Source organism: Coregonus clupeaformis, chromosome 36 (genome assembly GCF_020615455.1).
Source record: "Coregonus clupeaformis isolate EN_2021a chromosome 36, ASM2061545v1, whole genome shotgun sequence".
NCBI classification, from domain to species: domain Eukaryota; kingdom Metazoa; phylum Chordata; class Actinopteri; order Salmoniformes; family Salmonidae; genus Coregonus; species Coregonus clupeaformis.
The window spans coordinates 8,798,635-8,821,615 of record NC_059227.1 but is presented as its reverse complement, the minus strand read 5'-3'; the positions used below and the strand labels follow the sequence as shown (position 1 = coordinate 8,821,615).

The 22,981-nt window shown below is 44.0% G+C and overlaps 1 protein-coding gene across 6 annotated transcripts in view; it reads left to right on the top strand.

The window, feature by feature from the left end:
• The window catches only part of LOC121552607 (dnaJ homolog subfamily C member 5), a 29,925-nt gene extending 8,861 nt beyond the window's left edge, over nucleotides 1-21,064 (top strand). For 2 of the 6 annotated variants that reach the window (XM_041865567.2, XM_041865569.2), the window contains exons 2-7: nucleotides 11,035-11,183; nucleotides 11,447-11,660; nucleotides 12,463-12,619; nucleotides 14,237-14,478; nucleotides 17,454-17,493; nucleotides 18,465-18,549. In XM_041865567.2, coding sequence (XP_041721501.2) covers nucleotides 11,044-11,183; nucleotides 11,447-11,660; nucleotides 12,463-12,619; nucleotides 14,237-14,475 — 750 coding nt within the window. In that variant the 5' untranslated portion in view covers nucleotides 11,035-11,043 and the 3' untranslated portion in view covers nucleotides 14,476-14,478; nucleotides 17,454-17,493; nucleotides 18,465-18,549. The other 4 variants (XM_041865568.2, XM_041865572.2, XM_041865570.2 and 1 more) reach the window with 4 other exon arrangements.
• Nucleotides 21,065-22,981: the final 1,917 nt, after the last annotated feature.

Below are 22,981 nucleotides of genomic sequence, written 5' to 3'. Positions count from 1 at the left end.
TTAAGACCAGTTTGAAAATGCAAAGAAGCCAATAGGCAGAGTGTAGCCTACATTGTCTGATTCTCTGTAGTAAACAGAAGTGGTTCCTTGCGTCATACAATGATATAAAAAATTGTGTTACAGACCATTTTTAAAAATTTTGTTTTACATGTCCGAAGAACAAGTGGCAAAAAAGTTAGTCAAGCCCTGCCCCAGTTTTTGGGTCGGTTAGGCCTAGTTTATACTCTGGTTATGAGCAGAGGTGCAGGTGTTGAAATGTCAGTCTGTCCTACTACTTGTCTTGGTCATTGAGTTGTCCTTACACCACACTGAAGCATGTTTAACATTGTAGGAATGTTTTAGGCCTTGTATTTTATTTTATATATCTCAGGTTTCAACCTTAAACCAGAGGTTGCTGCTGTTAAAGTTTATGGCGGCAAATAAAAGCAGATATGTTAGTTTTCCATTGACAAGGTACGGAAGTAGTTGGGATGTTTATGAAAGTTCTGTAAGAGGCAACATCCGGCTCTCAAATCACTTGAAAAGGCAGCTAAAAATAGCCTTTATGTGAGAAACAAGAGGATTGCAAAATAATACAAAATACTCTTAATTTAGCCCAGCACTGACAGTAGACTGTTTGAGTGCTGCAGCCTCTCTCAGCATTCTCTCTTTCACACTCTCTGAGGAACATTAAAAATAATTTGGCTGTCACATAATCACGGTGGCTGTTCTTCAAATTTGTTTGATCTTTCCATCTCTGACTTGTTGATAGAATTAGCAAGTAGGGCCAATGAAATAGTTACTTAGGCCTAGATAAAGCACTCTTCTTCCATTAATCTAGTCTCTGTCCTTATTTAGGCATATCAATTATGCCAATGAGCTTTTTGCATATTAGTGTGAGAAAGTTCCACATCAGGAACTAGCCGACTAGGTAGAGCTTGTCAAAGCCTGTGTGAGGGACTAGCCTATTAGGTAGCGCTTCTCAGAGCCTGTGTACAGACTGATTCACAGCTAGAAGTGCTGTCAGGCTGTCGTCTTTTCCGGAGTGTCAAGTGGTGGCTTTGACAGGCACTGGGCCATGTCTACTTTCGCTAACCCACAGAGGCCTCTTACAGAAGGGTCAAATCCAATTGGCCTGGATGTAGGCTTAGGGCGGTATACCGTTGTATTTGGAAAAAGCCACAGGATGGTTTTTCAATACCGTCAAAACTATTTATTTGAAGTTTTTCAATAAATGTAAATATTTGTAGCTACTTTTTAAGTTATTACCTGCAGTCAACTTGTGCAATACCTTAGGAGATAAAGCAGATTACATTCTTAATTTCACCTGTCACATTATTTTAAATTATGAAGCTTACCGTAGTTCCCCAGAACAGTTGAGCCAGTCACGTGTTTGTTTGTAAATAGCACAACAGGAGAAAGCGAGCTGGTGAGTCCATAGTGTTCTAGATCTATCGGCTAGTCTATGTTGTGCGGCACACGAGGTGATGAAGTTACACTCGTATGCAATTCACTAGTAAATGTTTGCCATCAGATATCATATAATGGCTTTCTGCCAGAAGTCAAAGCACTCTGGATGAGTTATCTGTACAGCTGCAATTTTTTCCCTGTGCTTCCTAATAGCGTTTTTTTCCCCCTCCTCCTTTCTTCTCCGATCTGCTCAGTGTACACATGCTGCTCTCCCTTCCATTTGGTAGCTACTAGCTGTGCTTGTATAACTTTGAGCTGGATTTGCTTGCCTTTGCAATTAATTTATGTTAGTTTTTCGCTTGTTAGCATTTAGCTAACAGCGTCTGATTTCACTATTAGTTTTTGCTAATTCTGTTAGCATTCTGGTGATGGAGGCTCAATGGGCTTTTCTTGCGTTTTTAGCGCCCCCTTGTGTGCTATGCCGGTAATACCGTAAATCCTGGTACGATAGAAGGACAGTATGGCAATATGAAAATCTGGATACAGCTCAAACCTACCTGGATGCACACATTTTACTCTATGTCACAACGTTTGACGTGTGCCAGTGTGGAACACACAGGGAAAGACCACTTGGCCTACATTTTATAACGCAGATGGCGTAGCAGTACGGTCGCTTATTTTTTCGTCCTGTGTAAATATCCCGTTTCTTGTTTTTTTGTCTATATTTCTCAATTTTTTTTACTTTCATTCTTTAACTAAATATACTCTCCTGCAACCCGCCTCACCCAACGTGGAAAGGATTCTATTATTTCTTTATAACTTTCATCAAGAACCGTAAGCTGAAACGTGTGTAGCCGCAATCTGAATTGGCTACCTGCTATTAGTTACCGTTAGCGTCTTCACCACTGTCCGTGGCCTACACTATCCACCAGCCAGCTCTAGCTAGCCTGGACAATTCGTCGGCCAGTCTGCACAGCGTGCTATCGACCCAGCGTGCTATCGACCCATAGCTTATTGGACTTTCTGCCGGAATCACTGGACCCTAGCGCCGGATCATCACAACCAGCTAGCTAGCTGCAACTAAATGGCTACCTGTTATTAGTCACCGTTAGCGTCTTCACCATTGTCCGTGGCCTACACTATCCACCAGCCAGCTCTAGCTAGCCTGGACAATTTCGCGCCAGTCTGCACAGCGTGCTATCGACCCAGCGTGCTATCGACCCATAGCTTATTGGACTTTCTGCCGGAATCACTGGACCCTAGCGCCGGATCATCACAACCAGCTAGCTAGCTGCAACCTGTTGTTGGCTGATTACCATTACCATTGCCATATAGCAAGCACCAGTTAGCCTTGAGCTAGCCTGCTAGCTCCCTGCTAGCTGTGCTGAAGCACCAATTTGAACTGCTCTCGGACTCACATATTGCTGTTCACTGGACCTTATGATCACTCAGCTGCACAGCTGATGCCTGCTGGACTGTTCCTTTACACGGTACTCTGTCCTGTTTATTCTGTTTAGTCTTAGCCCAAACGTTATCGCTATTTCCAGTTGTGTCTTAGCTCTCTCTAATAACACGTGACTGCTTTATGCCTCTCTCCCATGTCAATTATGCCTTGCCTATTGCTGTTTGGGTTAGTTCTTATTATACAATTTCAATGTAGAACCCCTAGTCCCTCTCAAACTGTCTCATATAGTTCCTTTGTTCCTCCCCCCATACACGCCGAGACCGGCTCAATCGATGCCTCCAATGACGCTATCTCTTTCATTGTTACCCAACACTTAGGATTACCTGAACTGTACTCATATCCTTCCATATCCTTTTCTGTACATAATGCCCTGAATCTTTTCTACAACGCCCGGAGAACTGTCCCCTTTATTCTATGTACCCAACGCACTAGAAGACCAGTTCTTAAAGCCTTTAGTCGTATCCTTATTCTAGTCCTCCTCTGTTCCTCTGGTGATGTAGAGGCTAACCCAGGCCCTGCAGCCCCCAGTATCACTCCTACTCCCCAGGAGCTATCATTTGTTGACTTCTGTAACCGTAAAAGTCTTGGTTTTCTGCACATAAATATCAGAAGCCTCCTTCCTAAGTTTGAGTTATTCACTGCGTTAGCACACTCCGCCAACCCTGATGTTCTAGCAGTGTCTGAATCCTGGCTTAGGAAGGCCACCAAAAATTCTGAAATTTCCATCCCCAACTATAACATTTTCCGTCTAGATAGAACTGCCAAAGGGGGGTGGAGTTGCAATCTACTGTAGAGATAGCCTGCAGAGCTCCATCATACTATCCAGGTCTGTGCCCAAACAGTTTGAGCTTTTACTTCTAAAAATCCACCTTTCCAGAAATAAATCTCTCACTGTTGCCGCTTGCTACAGACCCCCCTCAGCCCCCAGCTGTGCCCTGGACACCATATGTGAATTGATTGCCCCCCATCTATCCTCAGAGTTCGTACTGCTTGGTGACCTAAATTGGGATATGCTTAATACCCCAGCCATCCTACAATCCAAGCTAGATGCCCTCAACCTCACGCAAATTATCAACGAACCTACCAGGTACAACCCTAAATCCGTAAACATGGGTACCCTCATAGATATCATCCTGACTAACTTACCCTCTAAATACACCTCCGCTGTCTTCAACCAGGATCTCAGCGATCACTGCCTTATTGCCTGCGTCCGTAACGGGTCCGCGGTCAAACGACCACCCCTCATCACTGTCAAACGCTCCCAAAAACACTTCAGCGAGCAGGCCTTCCTAATTGACCTGGCCCAGGTATCCTGGATGGATATAGATCTCATTCCGTCAGTAGAGGATGCCTGGTTGTTCTTTAAAAGTAATTTCCTCTCAATCTTAAATAGACATGCCCCATTCAAAAATACAGAACTAAGAACAGATATAGCCCCTGGTTCTCCTCAGACTTGACTGCCCTTGACCAGCACAAAAACATCCTGTGGCGTACTGCATTAGCATCAAATAGCCCCCGTGATATGCAACTTTTCAGGGAAGTTAGGAACCAATATACACAAGCAGTTAGGAAAGCAAAGGCTAACTTTTTCAAACAGAAATTTGCATCCTGTAGCACTAACTCCAAAAAGTTTTGGGACACTGTAAAGTCCATGGAAAATAAGAGCACTTCCTCCCAGCTGCCCACTGCACTGAGGCTAGGGAAACACTATCACCACCGATAAATCTACAATAATCGAGAATTTCAACAAGCATTTTGCTACGGCTGGCCATGCTTTCCACCTGGCTACCACTACCCCGGCCACCAGCTCTGCACCTTCCGCTGCAACTTGCCCATGCCCCCCCCGCTTCTCCTTCACACAAATCCAGACAGCTGATGTTCTAAAAGAGCTGCAAAATCTGGACCCCTACAAATCATCTGGACTAGACAATCTGGACCCTTTCTTTCTAAAACTAGCCGCCGAAATTGTCGCAACCCCTATTACCAGCCTGTTCAACCTCTCTTTCGTAACGTCTGAGATCCCCAGAGATTGGAAAGCTGCCGCGGTCATCCCCCTCTTCAAAGAGGGTGACACTCTAGATCCAAACTGTTACAGACCCATATCCATCCTGCCCTGCCTTTCAAAAGTTTTTGAAAGCCAAGTCAACAAACAGATCACCAACCATTTCGAATCCCACCGTACCTTCTCCGCTATGCAATCCGGTTTCCGAGCTGGTCATGGGTGCACTTCAGCCACGCTCAAGGTCCTAAATGATATTATAACCGCGATCGATAATAGACAGTACTGTGCAGCCGTTTTCATTGACCTGGCCAAGGCTTTCGACTCTGTCAACCACCGCATTCTTATTGGCAGACTAAATAGCCTTGGTTTCTCAAATGACTGCCTCGCCTGGTTCACCAACTACTTCTCAGATAGAGTTCAATGTGTCAAATCGGAGGGCCTGTTGTCTGGACCTATGGCAGTCTCTATGGGGGGTGCCACAGGGTTCAATTCTTGGGCCAACTCTTTTCTCTATGTATATCAATGACGTCGCTCTTGCTGCTGGTGACTCTCAGATCCACCTCTACGCAGACGACACCATTTTGTATACATCTGGCCCTTCATTGGACACTGTGTTAACAAACCTCCAAACGAGCTTCAATTCCATACAACACTCCTTCAGTAGCCTCCAACTGCTCTTAAACACTAGTAAAACAAAATGCATGCTCTTCAACCGAACGCTGCTTGCACCCGCCCACCCGACTAGAATCACTACTCTAGACGGGTCTGACCTAGAGTACGTGGACAACTACAAATATCTAGGTGTCTGGTTAGACTGTAAACTCTCCTTCCAGACTCACATTAAGAATCTCCAATCCAAAGTTAAATCTAGAATCGGTTTCCTATTTCGCAACAAAGCCTCCTTCACTCATGCTGCCAAACATGCCCTCGTAAAACTGACTATCCTACCGATCCTTGACTTCGGCGATGTCATTTACAAAATAGCCTCCAACACTCTACTCAGCAAATTGGATGTTGTCTATCACAGTGCCATCCGTTTTGTCTCCAAAGCCCCATATAATACCCACCACTGTGACCTGTACGCTCTTGTTGGCTGGTCCTCACTACATATTCGTCGCCAAACCCACTGGCTCCAGGCCATCTATAAATCACTGCTAGGCAAATCCCCGCCTTATCTTAGCTCATTGGTCACCATAGCAACACCCACCCGTAGTCTGCGCTCCAGCGGTATATCTCACTGGTCATCCCCAAAGCCAACACCTCCTTTGGCCGCAATTCCTTCCAGTTCTCTGCTGCCAATGACTGGAACAAATTGCAAAAATCTCTGAAGCTGGAGACACTTATCTCCCTCACTAACTTTAAGCATCAGTTGTCAGAGCACCTTACCGATCACTGCACCTGTACACAGCCCATCTGAAATTAGCCCGCCCAACTACCTCATCCCTATATTGTTATTTATTTTGCTCATCTGTACCCCAGTATCTCTATTTGCACATCATCTCTTGCACATCATTCCAGTGTTAATACTAAATTGTAATTATTTTGCACTATAGCCTATTTTATTGCCTTACCTCCATAACTTGCTAAATTTGCACACTGTATATTAATTGTATTTCTGTTGTATTTTTTTTGATTTTTGTTTTGTTTTACCCCATATGTAACTCTGTGTTGTTGTTTTTATCGCACTGCTTTGCTTTATCTTGGCCAGGTCGCAGTTGTAAATGAGAACTTGTTCTCAACTGGTTTACCTGGTTAAATAAAGGTGAAATAAAAAAAATAAAAAATAAAAAAAATAATGACCATAACCGAAGCATAATCATAACAAACACACATCCTGTCACATCTCTTCCAGGAATCAAGGGATCTGTGTGTTGTTGAAAAGGTGTCTTCAGGTTTTCTCCCCTAGGACAATTGTTCCCAAACTGTGGGGCCCTTATTATTATTATTATATATTTTTTTTAAGGAACTCAGTCCGGCTTTAAACTTACTCTTGAAAGTTGAAATAGTAGAAGGTACAATTTCGAAATTGGGTAGTGCATCATCAGTTCCTCTTGTCATGTTAGTCATTGCATACCTTAGAGAGCTATTTATAACTTGTCAGAAATGTCCAGATCAACTAGCCCATGTCAGCTAAGGTTTTTTTATTTAGTGTTTTTAGCCCATAGATATTGTTGTAATTTCTCACTCAAATATCACATGAATACATAGTAGACATGGCAAAATGTATAGAATTGCAAGAAAATGTGCTTTAAACAGCAACATTTTCTTTGCACCCCATGACAAAATGTGTAGAATTGCAGGAAATAAGCTTTAAACCTGCAAAATTCTCTCCACCAACAAGAGGGGTGTGAACAGTTTGTGTCATGAATAGTGCTTGTACCCATAGAAATAGAAGTGGCGCGCGTGCAGGTGGGGGCGCAGGATGTTCCTCAATGCTGGAAGGGGGGCCCGAGTGGAAAAGGTTTGGGAACCCCTGCCCTAAGAGAAACTAATTGTTTTTCTCCTCTCTCTCAGCCCACTGTGCTGTCTCAGTGTCCCTAGGCTAGTCCCCTCACAGGTTTCTGGGCCCATGAGAGAGGCTTGGCACAGCTCTAAGACACATTGTGCTTTGATGAGAAAACACTGTCTGCAAGAAGGTGACATGATCAGAGTACAGGCTTGGTCAACAAATCAATCGTCACTGTCACTGACAAGGCAGAGATAATGGGTCTGATAATGAATGCCTCATGCTCTGGCATTGTGTAATGAAACAAAGGAGATGACAGTATGCACTTCACAAAGTTATTTATCTTACTGCAATGCACAGGAGACAATCAGTTTAGGCCTAGGTAGGTCCTGTCTAAAATGCTGGATGCCTCGTCGTGCTGACTCTCTACCCCATTTACCCCTGTAATTGTGAAGTCCCTTTTCTCTACAGACTATTCACATACTACTTTATTACTTTATTTTAACTGATTAGAGTTAAGGCTGGGCCTGAGCCAGTGGAACATTGGAACTGGGGCTTTAGTGAATGGCCGACAGACAGACAGACCGGATAGCAGAGGTAATTATTGGTGGAAAACAAGCTTTGCTGGCTAAATGTCTTTGGTTGTCCGAGCTTTGGAAGTGTGTGAGTAAAGTTTGGTGGTTGTTAAGCAGATGGAAATCCTTGACTTGGAGACTGACCAGTTCCAATGTAAGACAATGGTAATTACATAAAGACCACCTTCTCAGTGTTGGGACAACACCAGCCTGAAGGGAATCAATGGGAAATGGCCAAGTAGCGTAGTTTACTGCTACTCTGCTACTGCGTGTAGCCTTTTGCCACCATTTACTGTTCCCCCTCGCAACAACCTATAGACTACAGGTTCCTCCCCAGCCAAGCCTCCTAAGCCTGTCTCTGTGCGGTGCTGGCTGTTCAGGGCTGTCTCGCCAGGCCAGGGCCAGTCTAGGATTGGCCCATGTTGACTTGGACGAGTAATCTGTGCGAGATCAGCAAAACGTAATCGCCTTTAGCTCAGGCCTTCCCGGGGTATTACTAGTCACCAGTAGTCACTGTGTGTGTGTGTGTGTGTGTGTGTGTGTGTGTGTGTTTTGTGTGTGCCACAGCAGGGCTATTGTCCTGTTCAGCAAAATGTGGTGCTGTGTGGAGTGTTGTAGTCTCCCAGCTGGTCTTCTGCTTTGTTTTAATCACAGGGATTTCAGATTGAGGCTCTACAGTTGTGATGTATTATTCATGTTTAACACATGCTGCTGCACTTTACTACACGCAGTCTTGGAGCTTAATCCCAAATTCATCAGCGCTAAGCCTACTTGTCAATTTAGTGTATTGTGGTTTTAAATGATCTGTAAGGGTTTTGTATAGGCCCAGCCCTTACATGTATGTGCAGAAAATCTTTAAAACATAAACCCAGCCAGTGCTGAATGCTACAGTGGGGAAAATAAGTATTTAGTCAGCCACCAATTGTGCAAGTTCTCCCACTTAAAAAGATGAGAGAGGCCTGTAATTTTCATCATAGGTACACGTCAACTATGACAGACAAATTGAGATTATTTTTCTCCAGAAAATCACATTGTAGGATTTTTAATGAATTTATTTGCAAATTATGGTGGAAAATAAGTATTTGGTCACCTACAAACAAGCAAGATTTCTGGCTCTCACAGACCTGTAACTTCTTCTTTAAGAGGCTCCTCTGTCCTCCACTCGTTACCTGTATTAATGGCACCTGTTTGAACTTGTTATCAGTATAAAAGAGACCTGTCCACAACCTCAAACAGTCACACTCCAAACTCCACTATGGCCAAGACCAAAGAGCTGTCAAAGGACACCAGAAACAAAATTGTAGACCTGCACCAGGCTGGGAAGACTGAATCTGCAATAGGTAAGCAGCTTGGTTTGAAGAAATCAACTGTGGGAGCAATTATTAGGAAATGGAAGACATACAAGACCACTGATAATCTCCCTCGATCTGGGGCTCCACGCAAGATCTCACCCCTTGGGGTCAAAATGATCACAAGAACGGTGAGCAAAAATCCCAGAACCACACGGGGGGACCTAGTGAATGACCTGCAGAGAGCTGGGACCAAAGTAACAAAGCCTACCATCAGTAACACATTACGCCGCCAGGGACTCAAATCCTGCAGTGCCAGACGTGTCCCCCTGCTTAAGCCAGTACATGTCCAGGCCCATCTGAAGTTTGCTAGAGTGCATTTGGATGATCCAGAAGAGGATTGGGAGAATGTCATATGGTCACATGAAACCAAAATAGAACTTTTTGGTAAAAACTCAACTCGTCGTGTTTGGAGGACAAAGAATGCTGAGTTGCATCCAAAGAACACCATACCTACTGTGAAGCATGGTGGTGGAAACATCATGCTTTGGGGCTGTTTTTCTGCAAAGGGACCAGGACGACTGATCCGTGTAAAGGAAAGAATGAATGGGCCATGTATCGTGAGATTTTTAGTGAAAACCTCCTTCCATCAGCAAGGGCATTGAAGATGAAACGTGGCTGGGTCTTTCAGCATGACAATGATCCCAAACACACCGCCCGGGCAACGAAGGAGTGGCTTCGTAAGAAGCATTTCAAGGTCCTGGAGTGGCCTAGCCAGTCTCCAGATCTCAACCCCATAGACAATCTTTGGAGGGAGTTGAAAGTCCGTGTTGCCCAGAAACAGCCCCAAAACATCACCGCTCTAGAGGAGATCTGCATGGAGGAATGGGCCAAAATACCAGCAACAGTGTGTGAAAACCTTATGAAGACTTACAGAAAACGTTTGACCTGTGTCATTGCAAACAAAGGGTATATAACAAAGTATTGAGAAACTTTTGTTATTGACCAAATACTTATTTTCCACCATAATTTGCAAATAAATTCATTAAAAATCCTACAATGTGATTTTCTGGATTTTTTTTTTTCATTTTGTCTGTCATATTTGACGTGTACCTATGATGAAAATTACAAGCCTCTCATCTTTTTAAGTGGGAGAACTTGCACAATTGGTGGCTGACTAAATACTTTTTCCCCCCTCTGTATTTAGGGCTGTGACGGTCATGAAATTTTGTCAGCCGGTTAATATCATGCAAAAGTCTTCCATTAATTAACATAAACACGTTTAGCATCTCCAGGCTTCCACGCATACAAGCCGCTGATGCGCGCCTTTGGAACATCTACATAAAAAAAGTCTCATTCAATTTTAATATATACCATCACAATAAATCCATTTTTTTTCTCATTTTGTCTGTCATAGTTGACGTGTACCTATGATGAAAATTACAGGCCTCTCTCATCTTTTTAAGTGGGAGAACTTGCACAATTGGTGGCTGACTAAATACTTTTTTCCCCCACTGTATATCCTTGTGTTTTGCTGGTTCATACTTTTTTTAGTATCCTTGTATTGACACTGGGTTTATGAGATGGGATATTCTAGGCAGAGCTGTTCCAGTTCCCTAGGGTATACTAGGCTAAACAATGTCTACCAGGCTATAATACTCAGACTATTATGGTTACAGACAGTACACACACACACATGTAGTTACTCCTTGGACAAATAATGTAAAGATTTAAGAACAGGTCTGGTAAATACTGCAGGGTGCATGTCTCTGTTGCTACAGTGACAACCTGCTCAGTGCCACACTTCCCGTGTGTGTGTCAGTGTGACTTAGTGCTAACCTCCTGTGTGACTGTGTGTATCTTGGCAGACTTCAGCCATGGCCACGACAGGCACAGGCGCAGCTGAGCCAAACCGGCCAGGCCCCCAGAGGAAGATGTCCACAACAGGGGAGAGCTTGTACAAGGTGCTAGGCCTGGAGAAAGGAGCTTCCGCTGAGGACGTCAAGAGAGCCTACAGGTAACACTCAGCCTGTCTCTGGTCGTTATAGCCACATAACCTGTAAGCCTGTTTCGCCACCTGTAAGCCTGTTTCTCCATTTCCCGGAGCAAGTTAATGATCAGCTTTATTCAGGAGTTGGTCCATCAGACACAGAACAATTACTTTTAATGAGGTATAAGCTCTTCATAGGATTTAGAGTTTCGTCTAATTTGTATGTGGTGGTGTGGACTGAGATTCATTAATTCATCCATGCATTTCTTAATTCATCCATCTATTTACAGGAAACTAGCGTTAAAGTACCACCCAGACAAGAACCCAGACAACCCGGAGGCTGCAGATAAGTTTAAAGAGATCAACAACGCCAACTCCATCCTGAACGATGACGGCAAGAGGAGGATCTACGACGAGTACGGCTCCATGGGCCTCTACGTGTCCGATCAGTTTGGAGAGGAGAGCGTCAAATACTACTTCCTCATGTCCAAGTGGTGGTTTAAGGTGAGAGAGAGAGAGTACCTCGTAACCCCCCAAAACCACCTTTAGTCTAACAGGGTAATACATTAGGTTATCCTTGTTATCCTGGGTGTACAGCCACATCACTCACACACTCATCACACTAAGACCTGCTGGGATTTTATTAGACATGGTTATAACTAGAATTCACTGTCTAGTACTCGGTCTTCTCCATGCATTAGACACCCTACTATAATCCCTGTTGGGAGTACATTGACAGTCTATAAGTATCTGTGTATAATTGCTTTGACAAGTGTCATAGTTACCTCCCTCTGAACCTGTCAGTGTACTGTGTTTTTCTGTTTCAGTCAGTCAGACAGATGGCTCCAGGTGCAAAGCAGTCTTTATTTAGAACTGTGTTCTGTGTAGTTGTGCTCAGTCATTCTGAGATGTGTGGCCTTTGATGCTGAGTAGAGTAAGTAGAGTGGTCCAGATGCAGAGAGGAAGAGCCACTGACTGTCTCACAAACCTCTCTGCTTTCATCTACAAAGAAAACTAAAAAGCAAAGGAACATTTCAGGGATAAACAAAACCGCTCCACTTATTTATACCCTAGAAATGCTCGGTACAATAGGATTATTGAGAGCATCCACACGTATTACACTGTCTCTGCTGTTAATATCCCCTAGCTTCTCTCACTGGGTTACCCTGTAGATCTGAGGCCAGACATGTTTAAGTTCTCATGCGAGCAGGAAGAAAGCGGGTGACTGTCCCGGCTGGGTATGTGTGATGGGGAAATGCTCCATACTGATAATGCTGTGTGTTTGTGTTATGCACTGGTGCTGCAGACCATGGCCGTGTGCTGTACCGTCTTCTCCTGCTGCTGTTGCTGCTGCTGCTGCTGTTTCTGCTGCGGGAAGTGCAAACCGCCGGAGGAGGATGATCACTACCAGTACGTGGACCCAGAGGACCTGGAGGCACAGATCAAAGCTGAGACGGACGGAGGTGAGACCACGCTGGGAGGGGACGGGGGAGTTTTTAAATGGGAGGGGGGACATTATGGGGAGGGGGTATTTTGGTTTGGTGGCAGGTAGTCTGTGGGAGGATGTTTGTGGCACTTGTAAGTAGGCTGGGGACTGTTTGGCATTGGGTAGAAAACTGAGTGTGCTATGCAGATAGGCATTTTTCTATTGTATAGACTACAATAGGTGGGCTAGAGCTCATGAGGAGTGTAACAGGATAAATACAGTATGCCTCCCCAGTCCCTGTCCTTCTGTGTTGGCCCTTCTCCTGTGTCCTGGCGCCCCTCCACGCTACCTCAGCAACAGGCCGCCTCGCAGATGTCGGTTTTTCAGCCTGACTTAACGCTGTCACTTCCTTTCAGAGCAAAAGAGCAGGAGAGGAGGACAGAAGAGGGAGGAGAGGCAGGGAAACAGATGGGGCCAGAGCAGCCAAACAGGGATGGGGAGGAAGGGATGAGGGAATGGAGGAGGGGAGGGGACAAGCACCAGTGTCTAGTCCAGCTAGGCAGGACTCTGGGTCTCCAGCACCTGGTCCTGCTCAGGAGGTAGAGGCTGCATGCTAGACCATAGATTACCTTCATGAAGCAGAAGAGCTAAAAGTGCAGGTATTTATAGCTTACTCATACTCTGAATGAGAGACTGCTGGTTGGTATCATAGAGGAGGATACTATCCGAGTTATAGCCCTAGCTCTGACATGTATTTAAATATTTTTGAAATTATAATCATTACTCTCCTCAGTAAATTAGATGATAATGTTTTATCAGCTAGTGCAGAAATGTGCTTTGTATCACAATGCTCCTTTACCACAAGGATACAAAACAGGTAATATAATGTTGTTGTTTGGTGTTTCTGCATGTGTCAGAACAGTGTGCAATAACATGTCAACATTAACAGTTAGAAATGTCAACAGTGTTTCTTTTGTTCCAACATTTCAAACCCAACAAGAAGCTCTTTGTTTTACCCTCTCCCATCAGTGGTCCCCAGTGCAGGTCAGAACAGGCCAGGACAGGGGCTGAGACAGAGGCGAGATGAGGAAGTTAAATGCAATCCTGTCAGATTTCAGAGGATGCTCTCTGCCTCAGCCTTCTGTGACGTGCCCTTAACTGGTTGGTCTGAGGACATGACTCACAGCTCCTTGACTCATGTTGCCTCTCTACACAGCAGATCACTCAATAGCAAACAGTCCCAAGGACTAGACTCCTAATTGCCTTGTTTTTTGTTCTGAGGATTGACCATGGTGACCCCGTAGTCACGACCCTTAGCCCAAATTACTTTCACACCATTTGGACTTACAGTATAAGGCATTATAAGCAAAATGATGATGCAATTTGTTTTGCTATTGGTTTCAGAGATATTCACAACATGTTCAGGCGAATACCTAGATTATATGAATAATCTCGTCACTGTATCGCACAAAAACAGGAACTGCGCTTCATTTACAGTAACTGAAAACGAAACCAAACATGACAAGCTAACGGCCCCAAGGCGGTATGGGTATGGGGATAACATATCAGTATATTCTGGCCCAATGAGCAAGCCTGGTTTTTCTCATTCTGACAGAGAGGTGTTTCTGTATGTTTGTGTGTTTTGATCCATCAGGTGACACTGTAATCATTGTGCAGCCCATACCTGTAGCCGTACCTATAGCTGTATCGAGTCCTGTGGCTGAGAGCATCAGCCTAGGCCCTGCCATCAGCCTAGGCCCTGCCATCAGCCTAGGCCCTGCCAACAGCCTAGGCCCTGCCAACAGCCGAGGCCCTTCCAATCCAGTGGTTGACAACCAGACCAGTCCAGTGGCTGCTGAGAACCCAGGCGAAACGTTGCCGGAGTCTAAATGACTCGTAAGCCCCCGTCTCCCTGATGTACTTGCTGTACTCAACCCAGCTGCATCGTGTCCATCTGTCACGCTTCCTGTGCACGTTGCCACGCCCCAGACCAACCCGTTTCACCAGACTGTATTTGCTCATAGTGACACATGGTGCCTTTTGTACTATGTTCAGCTGTTTGTTTGTTTGACTGGCTCACTAACCATCCATTCTGTTTGCCTGTCAGTGTTGTGTTGCAAGATGTCATGGCTGTTGCTTCAAAATGTTTTGAGCATGGCTGCATGTATGAGCTTGCCTTGTATATAATGTAGTGGACCTAATTTTGCCATGGATAGAGCTACTCAATAACAATAATTTAAGTTAATTGATTGCTAAGTATTTTGGCAGTGTTTGGTCCATCGTGAATATATCTGTAGTAACTATTTGCTGCCTTGTTGATAAAGTGGATGTAATCTCTTTGTTAATTAGGCATGGTTTATGGTCATTAAGCTATAGCCTAATCAATGCCAAGTATCCCATGACCTTACCAACAAGACCACAGAGACGCTTATGCCGGGTGTACACTACACTACTTTCGAAATGTTAACATCGCTGAGCCTCTCACTTTAAACGATCGTCTTTCCTGTAGTTTCTCGTCTTGCCAGCGGGGTGTTGCGCACACTAAACGATCTGGCACAGACGGGGGTCACACACTACAAGAGTCTTCACTTGGTCGTGAGGATTCTCGATACCATAACGCTGTCTCGCGAAAACAATGATGTGATTCGATTGTTAACGTAGCTAGAATGAGCTGTGGCTCAAAGCAGCCCCATAAACGTTTTCAGTCAGACATTGACACATGACATACAGAGTTGAAATGTCTATTGCTTGTGAACTTCAGAGCTGTAACGAGTTGACGTTTGGTTTAAGTAAATGTATGTAAATGTTTAAGGCTCCTGCTCGAAAGAGTCTACACATGGGTGATGCGAAACAACGTCATCTCACTGTCTTCTTTGGCGAGCGCTCATCGGCTATTGCTGATCACCGTTCTCAAAACTTGTCGTTGCACATTTCACACTACAAAAGCATTGCAGATTTTGTGCCAATAAAATCAAACCTGTTTGAAAATATCGGGATGTCTGGGGCTGCTCAAAGACGGAATCGGTAGCCCTCAGATTGCGTCTCCTGCTCACATTAAACGAGCGTCGGTGACGGCCGCGTGCCCTGAGTAGGCAACAACATGGGGATTTTGTCTCCGATCTCAAAAACTGGGACAGCTAAATCGGTGCCAAAATTGTGTTGTGTACTCCTGGCTTTAGGCATTTTAACTGGATGTAACAAGTGAGCTTCACAAGACAAAACAGGGCCCCACAGCAGCCAAGTACTCACTCAACCCACAAGACATTAGCTGCCTTCAATAAACAGTAGCCGTCTATTTAGATTAAAAACATCAATACAATGTCAGGCTGGTTAGTTGAAAACCTAGCCTGTGGGTATGTTGAGGACAGAGAGCAATGTGCTAAAAGCACAGTCCCTGTTTGTCATAAGCTAACACAACCCTTTGATCCCCCTGGGGCCTTACGAAGAGGTACAATGCCTTTAGAAAGTGTTTATACCCCTTTACATTTACATTTACGTCATTTAGCAGATGCTCTTATCCAGAGCGACTTACAAATTGGCCTTTCCCACATTTCCTTCTGTTACAGCCTGAATTAAAAATGGATTAATTTGAGATTTTGTCACGGATCTAGACACAATACCCAATAATGTCTGGAATTTAGGTTTTAGATTTTTTAAAACAAATTAATAAAAACTGAAAAACTGAAATGTCTTGAGTCAATAAATATTCAACCCCTTTGTTATGGCAAGCCTAAATAAGTACAGGAGTAAAGATGTGCTTAACAAGTCACATAATAAGTTGCATGGACTCACTCTGTGTGCAATAATAGTGGTTAACATGATTGATTTATGACTACCCCATCTCTGTACAACACACATACAATTATCTGTAAGGTCCCACAGTAAATTTCAAGCACAGATTCAACCACAAAGATCAGGGAGGTTTTCCAATGCCTCGCAAAGAAGGGCACCCACCTATTGGTAGATGGGTGAAAATAAATTTAAAAAGCAGACACTGAATATCCCTTTGAGCATGGTGAAGTTATCAATTACGCTTTGGATGGTGTATCAATACACCCAGTCACTACAAAGAAACAGGCATATTTCCTAACTCGGTTGCCAGAGAGGAAGGAAACTGCTCAGGGATTTCACCATGAGGCCAATGGTGATTTTAAAATAGTTTGAGTTTAATGGCCGTGATAGGAGAACTGAGGATGGATCAACAACGTTGTAGTTACTCAACAATACAAACCTGACAGAGTGAAAGGAATGAAGCCTGTAAAGAATAAAAAATATTCAAAAACTTGCATCCTGTTTGCAAGAAGCTTTAGAAACTTTGAGTAAGAGTGTTTTCCATGAAAGACAGAGCATCATAGTCAGATCCTAGATAGTCTGCAATATACTAATTCTCGAATATTCCATGATACCCACAGGATATTAGGATGTCTTTTGAAAGTTTGTTTCTGGGGACTTGTTCTAATATCACGTGGCAGTGGTAGGGACAGGTGTGTGTGTGTCGTGCAGTGGGAGACCAATACCCCTAAGATGGGCCACCGCTGTCCTGTCACATCCAGCCATATGTGTTTGTCATCTCACCTCACACCTACTTCCTCTGCACCATCCTCTCTCTGTTGGTGGTCTGTTTGTTCAACACAATGATTGCTCTTGACATGTCAGTCTATGATTCTCTATTTAGCATTACCAAAGTGATAGCTTGAAGCTTCAAGAGACTATATAATGATGTTGGGATAGTACTATATTATTACTATCATTTCATTATATTGTAATCTGATATAGTAGGGGTAGTAGCCTAACTCTAATAGTAGAAGTGCTTTCTAAGCAGTGCTCTGTGCTCTCCCTCTATGCTGCGTATGGATGATGTCCTCTATAAGGAAAGTGACAGTGTGGATGAGCATCGCCAGGGGAGGGCAGGTAGGTTCATGGTACACACTTGGTCATGTTCAGTAGGGCATACCGTAGCAAAACGTTTTGCGACAGAAAACAAAAATCTGTGTCCTTACTGGACACGCTCAGGTAGCACGTCCTTGTTTCAAAACGTTTTCCACCTACTGAACATGACTTTCGTGGAGCTTTCAACACAGGACAGGTTACACCTGAGAACAGTTAAACAAGGGCCCAACTTTAGGTCATGCCTCTTACTAATAATACATTCCCTTGTGAATTGCTTCTAGTTGAGACAACAGGCTTTTACTTGCTGGATTTTTTTGGTGAAGTTTTTATTTAAAATGTTCACTAGCCTAATACATGACAAAATAAGTGAAAAGGCCACTTCTTTTTTGATAACAGGATTTATTGCAGCAAAGCTAGATGAGAGTTGGAAGCTTCCTGTCAACAGGGTTTACAGAGCTGTTGTGTAGACTGTCATGCTTCCAGCTAGTAAATACCCTGTGTGTACCTGGTAGCCAGACTTTGCCCTTGTAGCCTCAGCCTGAGAGGAAGTTTTACTGTAGTCACATACCTTTGGCTTGTACTATGTGCATGAACCTCAACCTGGACAGATGTTCCTATTTGGTTGTTTCCCTTTGTCTTCCTCATTGACATCAGGTCATCATTAGCCTATATCTACAGAACCCTGATATGTTATTTGATGTTTACAAAGTCATTGCCAATGACGTATGAAATGCATTGTGATCATTGTTACCTGTCTGTACATGCCTGTTAGTTCTTCATTTGACTTCAGAATTTGACCTTTTAGTATCATACAAACCATAGAGAATGCAGAAGCTACATTATTTCATAGAGCATATAGCCTATATGTAGGCTAGTCCTTTACCTACTCAGTATGGAGTGGGACACATAGCTAACATATTCACTGTCCTTTTCTCTATTGAGGGTTAATATTTTCCCCAGTGAGTCTGACCAAGTTCAATGTCTTCCTGCAGGTCCACGTGCCCCTATCGTGATCCAGCCACATTCCATCGCCATCGAGGTTCCAGAGACCTCCCAGCCTGCAGCCAGCCAGCCCACCTCCAAGCCCCAGCAGTGACCCTTCCCTCTCAGTCCTATCTACCCGCTGGAGCCCTCCTCTATGGCGGGCACGGCCAGGCCCCTGAAGTCCCCACACTGGAGCCCCCAGCAGCCAGCCAGGCCAGACGTCACCAGTGCCAGTCAACCAGCCAGCCAGTCAACCCCCCATACTGTGGTACAGGTCTAACTTAATGGACATGAGCGGCAGGCTGCCAAGAGACCAGGTCTCCTTATGACATGATATGTGTCTATCTATCCACCAAACTGAGGATTGGAACACACTCTGTCCTATCCCCCCTTCATTTTGTCCCTCCGTTTCTATCCTCCCTCGTCTATTTCCCCACCCCCCTTTCTCTCTCTTGTCTCTGTTAGAAAGCTGTGGGATTGGATACTCTTTTTAAGTTCAGTCTGAGTTTTAAATGGCCAGGGCCAAACATTCCACCTCCCGGAGACTAAAGCATGGATCAGAGGAAGTAAAGGCTCCCAAACAAATTGCATGTGCTTCGTTTTAACTGCATGCCCCCATTGTATAGCACTGGCAAATACATACCCCATGCATCCACACCCCTTTACTACAGCCACCACCCCACCTCTGCCAGCGATACCGCCAGCTGCAGGTGCACCTACAGTATGCCACACAACCAGGGGTCTCCCATCCACCGCCACCTGAAAGACACCCAAGAGTGGGGCTGACTACAGTAGACATTCAAGAACAGTGAAAATGTGGGGTGGATAAAACAAGGAACATTTGTTGATTGCTTAATTTAATAGCTAACTGTCACAATTATGTTAGACCAAAGCCAAATTAGATGCCACTCACTCCATGTGTTCCAACAGTCGGCTCCCAAAGAGACGTTTCTCCTCATGTCACTAGAGCCAACCTGAGAGGATTGTTTCGTTGAGGTGTATGTATGCATTTGGGTCTACTATGCAGTTTTGAAACCTGTGAAGTGGGTAATGATCATTTCCAATGGACTGTTGGCTAACATGGGTCCAGCCAACTGCTTACTGAAACCCACAGTCAGCACAATGCTCTCTGTATTGGGTGGAACTAACTACTAGCAACAGCTAGCTAACTGCAACCAAACTACTTATCAAACGTCTCCCATCTCAAATGGTGGTTTTGCTTTGCATTCTCCTCATAGTCTGATGTAACATGGAGATACAGGGGAGGGGGTATGTACTGTAGGGGTCTGTTTGACCCAGCCACTAAGACCATATCCTACATGACTACTGTGTTCTCTGTACTGCCTACAGAGAGATCCCATCACTGAAGATTTTAGACTTTTCATATGTTGATTTGACTTACTTTTAAGAAGTAACACACCAGGCTGTTTTCCATGGGGTTTTGGTGGACTGATTGCCATGTTTATTGTTTTCTGGGCTGAAGAGGCACATGACTACTAGTCTCAGTGATGAGATGATGCAATGTCCCACAGCAGGGTTAGGAACTGTACAGATCACCCAACCAGCAGTTTGTCTGTACTGAAGTACATCTCTCTTTATAACCCTGGGGGTGCAGAGTCAGGGGTTTCTCAATGTTGTGTAGTCAGAATAGTGAAAATAGTGAAGTGAATGAATGTCATATTGTCATTGAGAGTCAGTCAAGTCCCAGGTGTGTGTGTGTGTGTGTGTGTGTGGAGCATTGTACGAAATCGTTATTGGTTTGTTCATGTAGTGCTGAGGTCAGTCGGCTAGTACATGGTGTTAACCACCTTATGTTTTGGCCGAAGAACAACCCTGAAGTTAGGCTAAACTAAAAGGATGTCATCAAATGATGTCAAGCAGCCATTTTATATTTTGTAGCTCTCTCCTGAGTGTTTACATAGAAATGATCTATTAGCAGCTTCATTTTCTTACTGGAATTATAGCACCTTTTCTCACCTCTTCATTTCAGTAAGTTTATAGCCAAAACCCTCCTTAAATTGCAGTCTGTTGGTTGTGTGTTTTCACAAACCATAATAAACATAACAGTATCTACCCAGGGCTCAGAGAGGAGAAATACTTTATTTATTCTGGTGATCCTTATCTGCTGTAATAATAATCACAACCACATGTCACATGCAAATAACGTTGTTTGAGAATCCCTGTAAATGGGAAATGTTTTAACAATCAACCCCATTTTAAATGGTGTACATTGTCATTTATTTATTTATTTATGTCAAACCGAAAGAGCTGTTTTAAAAAAACACGTTGACAGTTGGGAAGAGCGGACCCTAGACTAGCCAAAGTGGTCCTCCCAAGGGTCTGGGCAACTGGTTGACAGAGGAGCTAAGCTATGTCCTAACTGGCTAGGCCACCATAGCTCTGGTCTACAGTAGCAGGCAGGCAGACAGTGAGTATATATCTATCTGCTCGGTTGTCCCAATGTCATCACTCCATGTCAATGCTTTCATTATGTCATTCATTATTCACCATGATGTCTTCATGGACAAAAATGATCTGTAAATGTGTATTTATATATAATGAAATTGAAACAATTAAAAGAAGGGGGATTTGTACAATGTTTGTCTTCTATGTGCGTCATTGTCTGGTTATTGAGAACACAACACTGAGAATGGATAGTGTGATATCAAAGGAATGGCTCTCAGCTTTCCATGAACCAAACAAAGTATATCTGTTCACAGAAGAACGCTATGCTTTCTCTCTGTTCTCTCCGGCAAAAGAACACCACTCGTTGGTGAAGATATGATCTGCTGCCATGAGAAAAAGTACCAAACACACTATCTTCTTTATCAGGAATAGCTCAATTGTAGCCATTAGCCACAGTAGTGACACTAGCTACATTGTAAGCGGGTGTCTGCCTGTAGGCTACTCCAGTAAAAGAAAGGCAACAGGAGGTAGAGTAAAGTATAAATGGAGATTTGGCTGTGAGCGGTTACGGTACGGTGTGTGCTTGGCTTACTCTGCATAAAGCCTCCATGTCCTATAAATGTCCCCTTAAGCTTATTAGCAGCTTAGCCCATAGAGATCAATAGAGTCATTATGGATATAACCTGTTTTAGCGTTGCCATTGAGGGCTTCCAGCATTTTAAAGTAGTCAACTGGGTGGGGATTCCTATGAGTTGGGAGCATAGAAAATGATAGAGGCCTCTAGTGGCCAAAAGGTTGTTTTAGCATGGGCAGCGCCATTGAGGGCTTCCACCATGCTTCCGCCATTTTAAAGTTGTCAAAGTAGTCAACTGGGTGGAGATTCCTATGGGTTGTAGCCTCAATGGTGCTGCCCATACTGTCACAGACGCTATAATGGCACAGATACAAAGATGAGTCCTCTATCTCTATGGCTCAGCCTTATCTCAGCATTGACCTCATCTGCTAAGTAACCAGGAAGTGGAGGGTTGAGCGTCATGGGCCACTGGTCAGATGGTCGGGGTCAGAGAAAGTATTTCCAGGTCGATTGATTACTCAGCTGAGCCCTTTTCTTATGGGCTCACGTTAAAGCTTAGATCTTTTGAATATCCATCACTGATAATATTTTTTTCACATTACGCACATTGAGCAGGTTGAAGTTGAAGTAGAAAATATTCAGATGAACATAATTTATATGGGCCTGCTATTTCCTGGGGTATCTATTGATAATAACATACCGGTAGGACGCCATATAATTGCTGCCCATTGCTCAAGTAACGGTTTTGAGTAATTTACTAGTAGCACAACAATATATAGTATGGAGTGGAGTCGTGTTTGTTGTGATGCCAATAGCAGTGAGTGACTGCCTCCAGACTGGCCTGCGTTCAGCAGGCTTTAGATTGGTGTTGTGTTACTGACGTGGTGTTACATTCTTAGTGCCTCGTCATCGGCACCAGCTATCCCTCTCATGCCCAGTGTGAGAGAAAGATCACGTATTTACCTGATTTGTTTAATATTAATAGTTAACAATTAATATGCTTAACAATAGTAGAGACATTTCTTAACTACCAATGCTGTGCTTTTCATAAGGACGCTTCCCTCTAGCTCCCTGGAGCTGGTCTGGGTGTGTAGTCAAGGACATGGGATAGAGATAAACTTGAGGAACAGATAGACCTGTAGTGTTTCAATTTCTCATTGCTTCTGAGTAACCTGGTCACACGGTCAAGACAGAGAGCTTCAGAGTGACTACAGTTTTTCAGTTCATCCTGTCTTTTACTATCTTCCCAGGGCACAGATGTGTGGAGATATGGGCAGTAACGGATCTAACATTATCACTTGTTTGTGTGCTATGACCCGATACACATAGCCACAAGAAGAAAACAAGGTAGCTCCTGATCTGCCGGGGAGGGGTGGAACCAGCCATGACTAAGCATTTTTAGGTCCACTATATAAGACGTCAGCATTTCCTGTTTGTTGGGCTCTCACTCTATCCACTTGGTTGTGTGGGTATTGCGACCAGCTCCCTTATTAATAAGTTATTTTAATAAAGTTAATATCCTGATTGGTGGTTGACCTTGTCTCT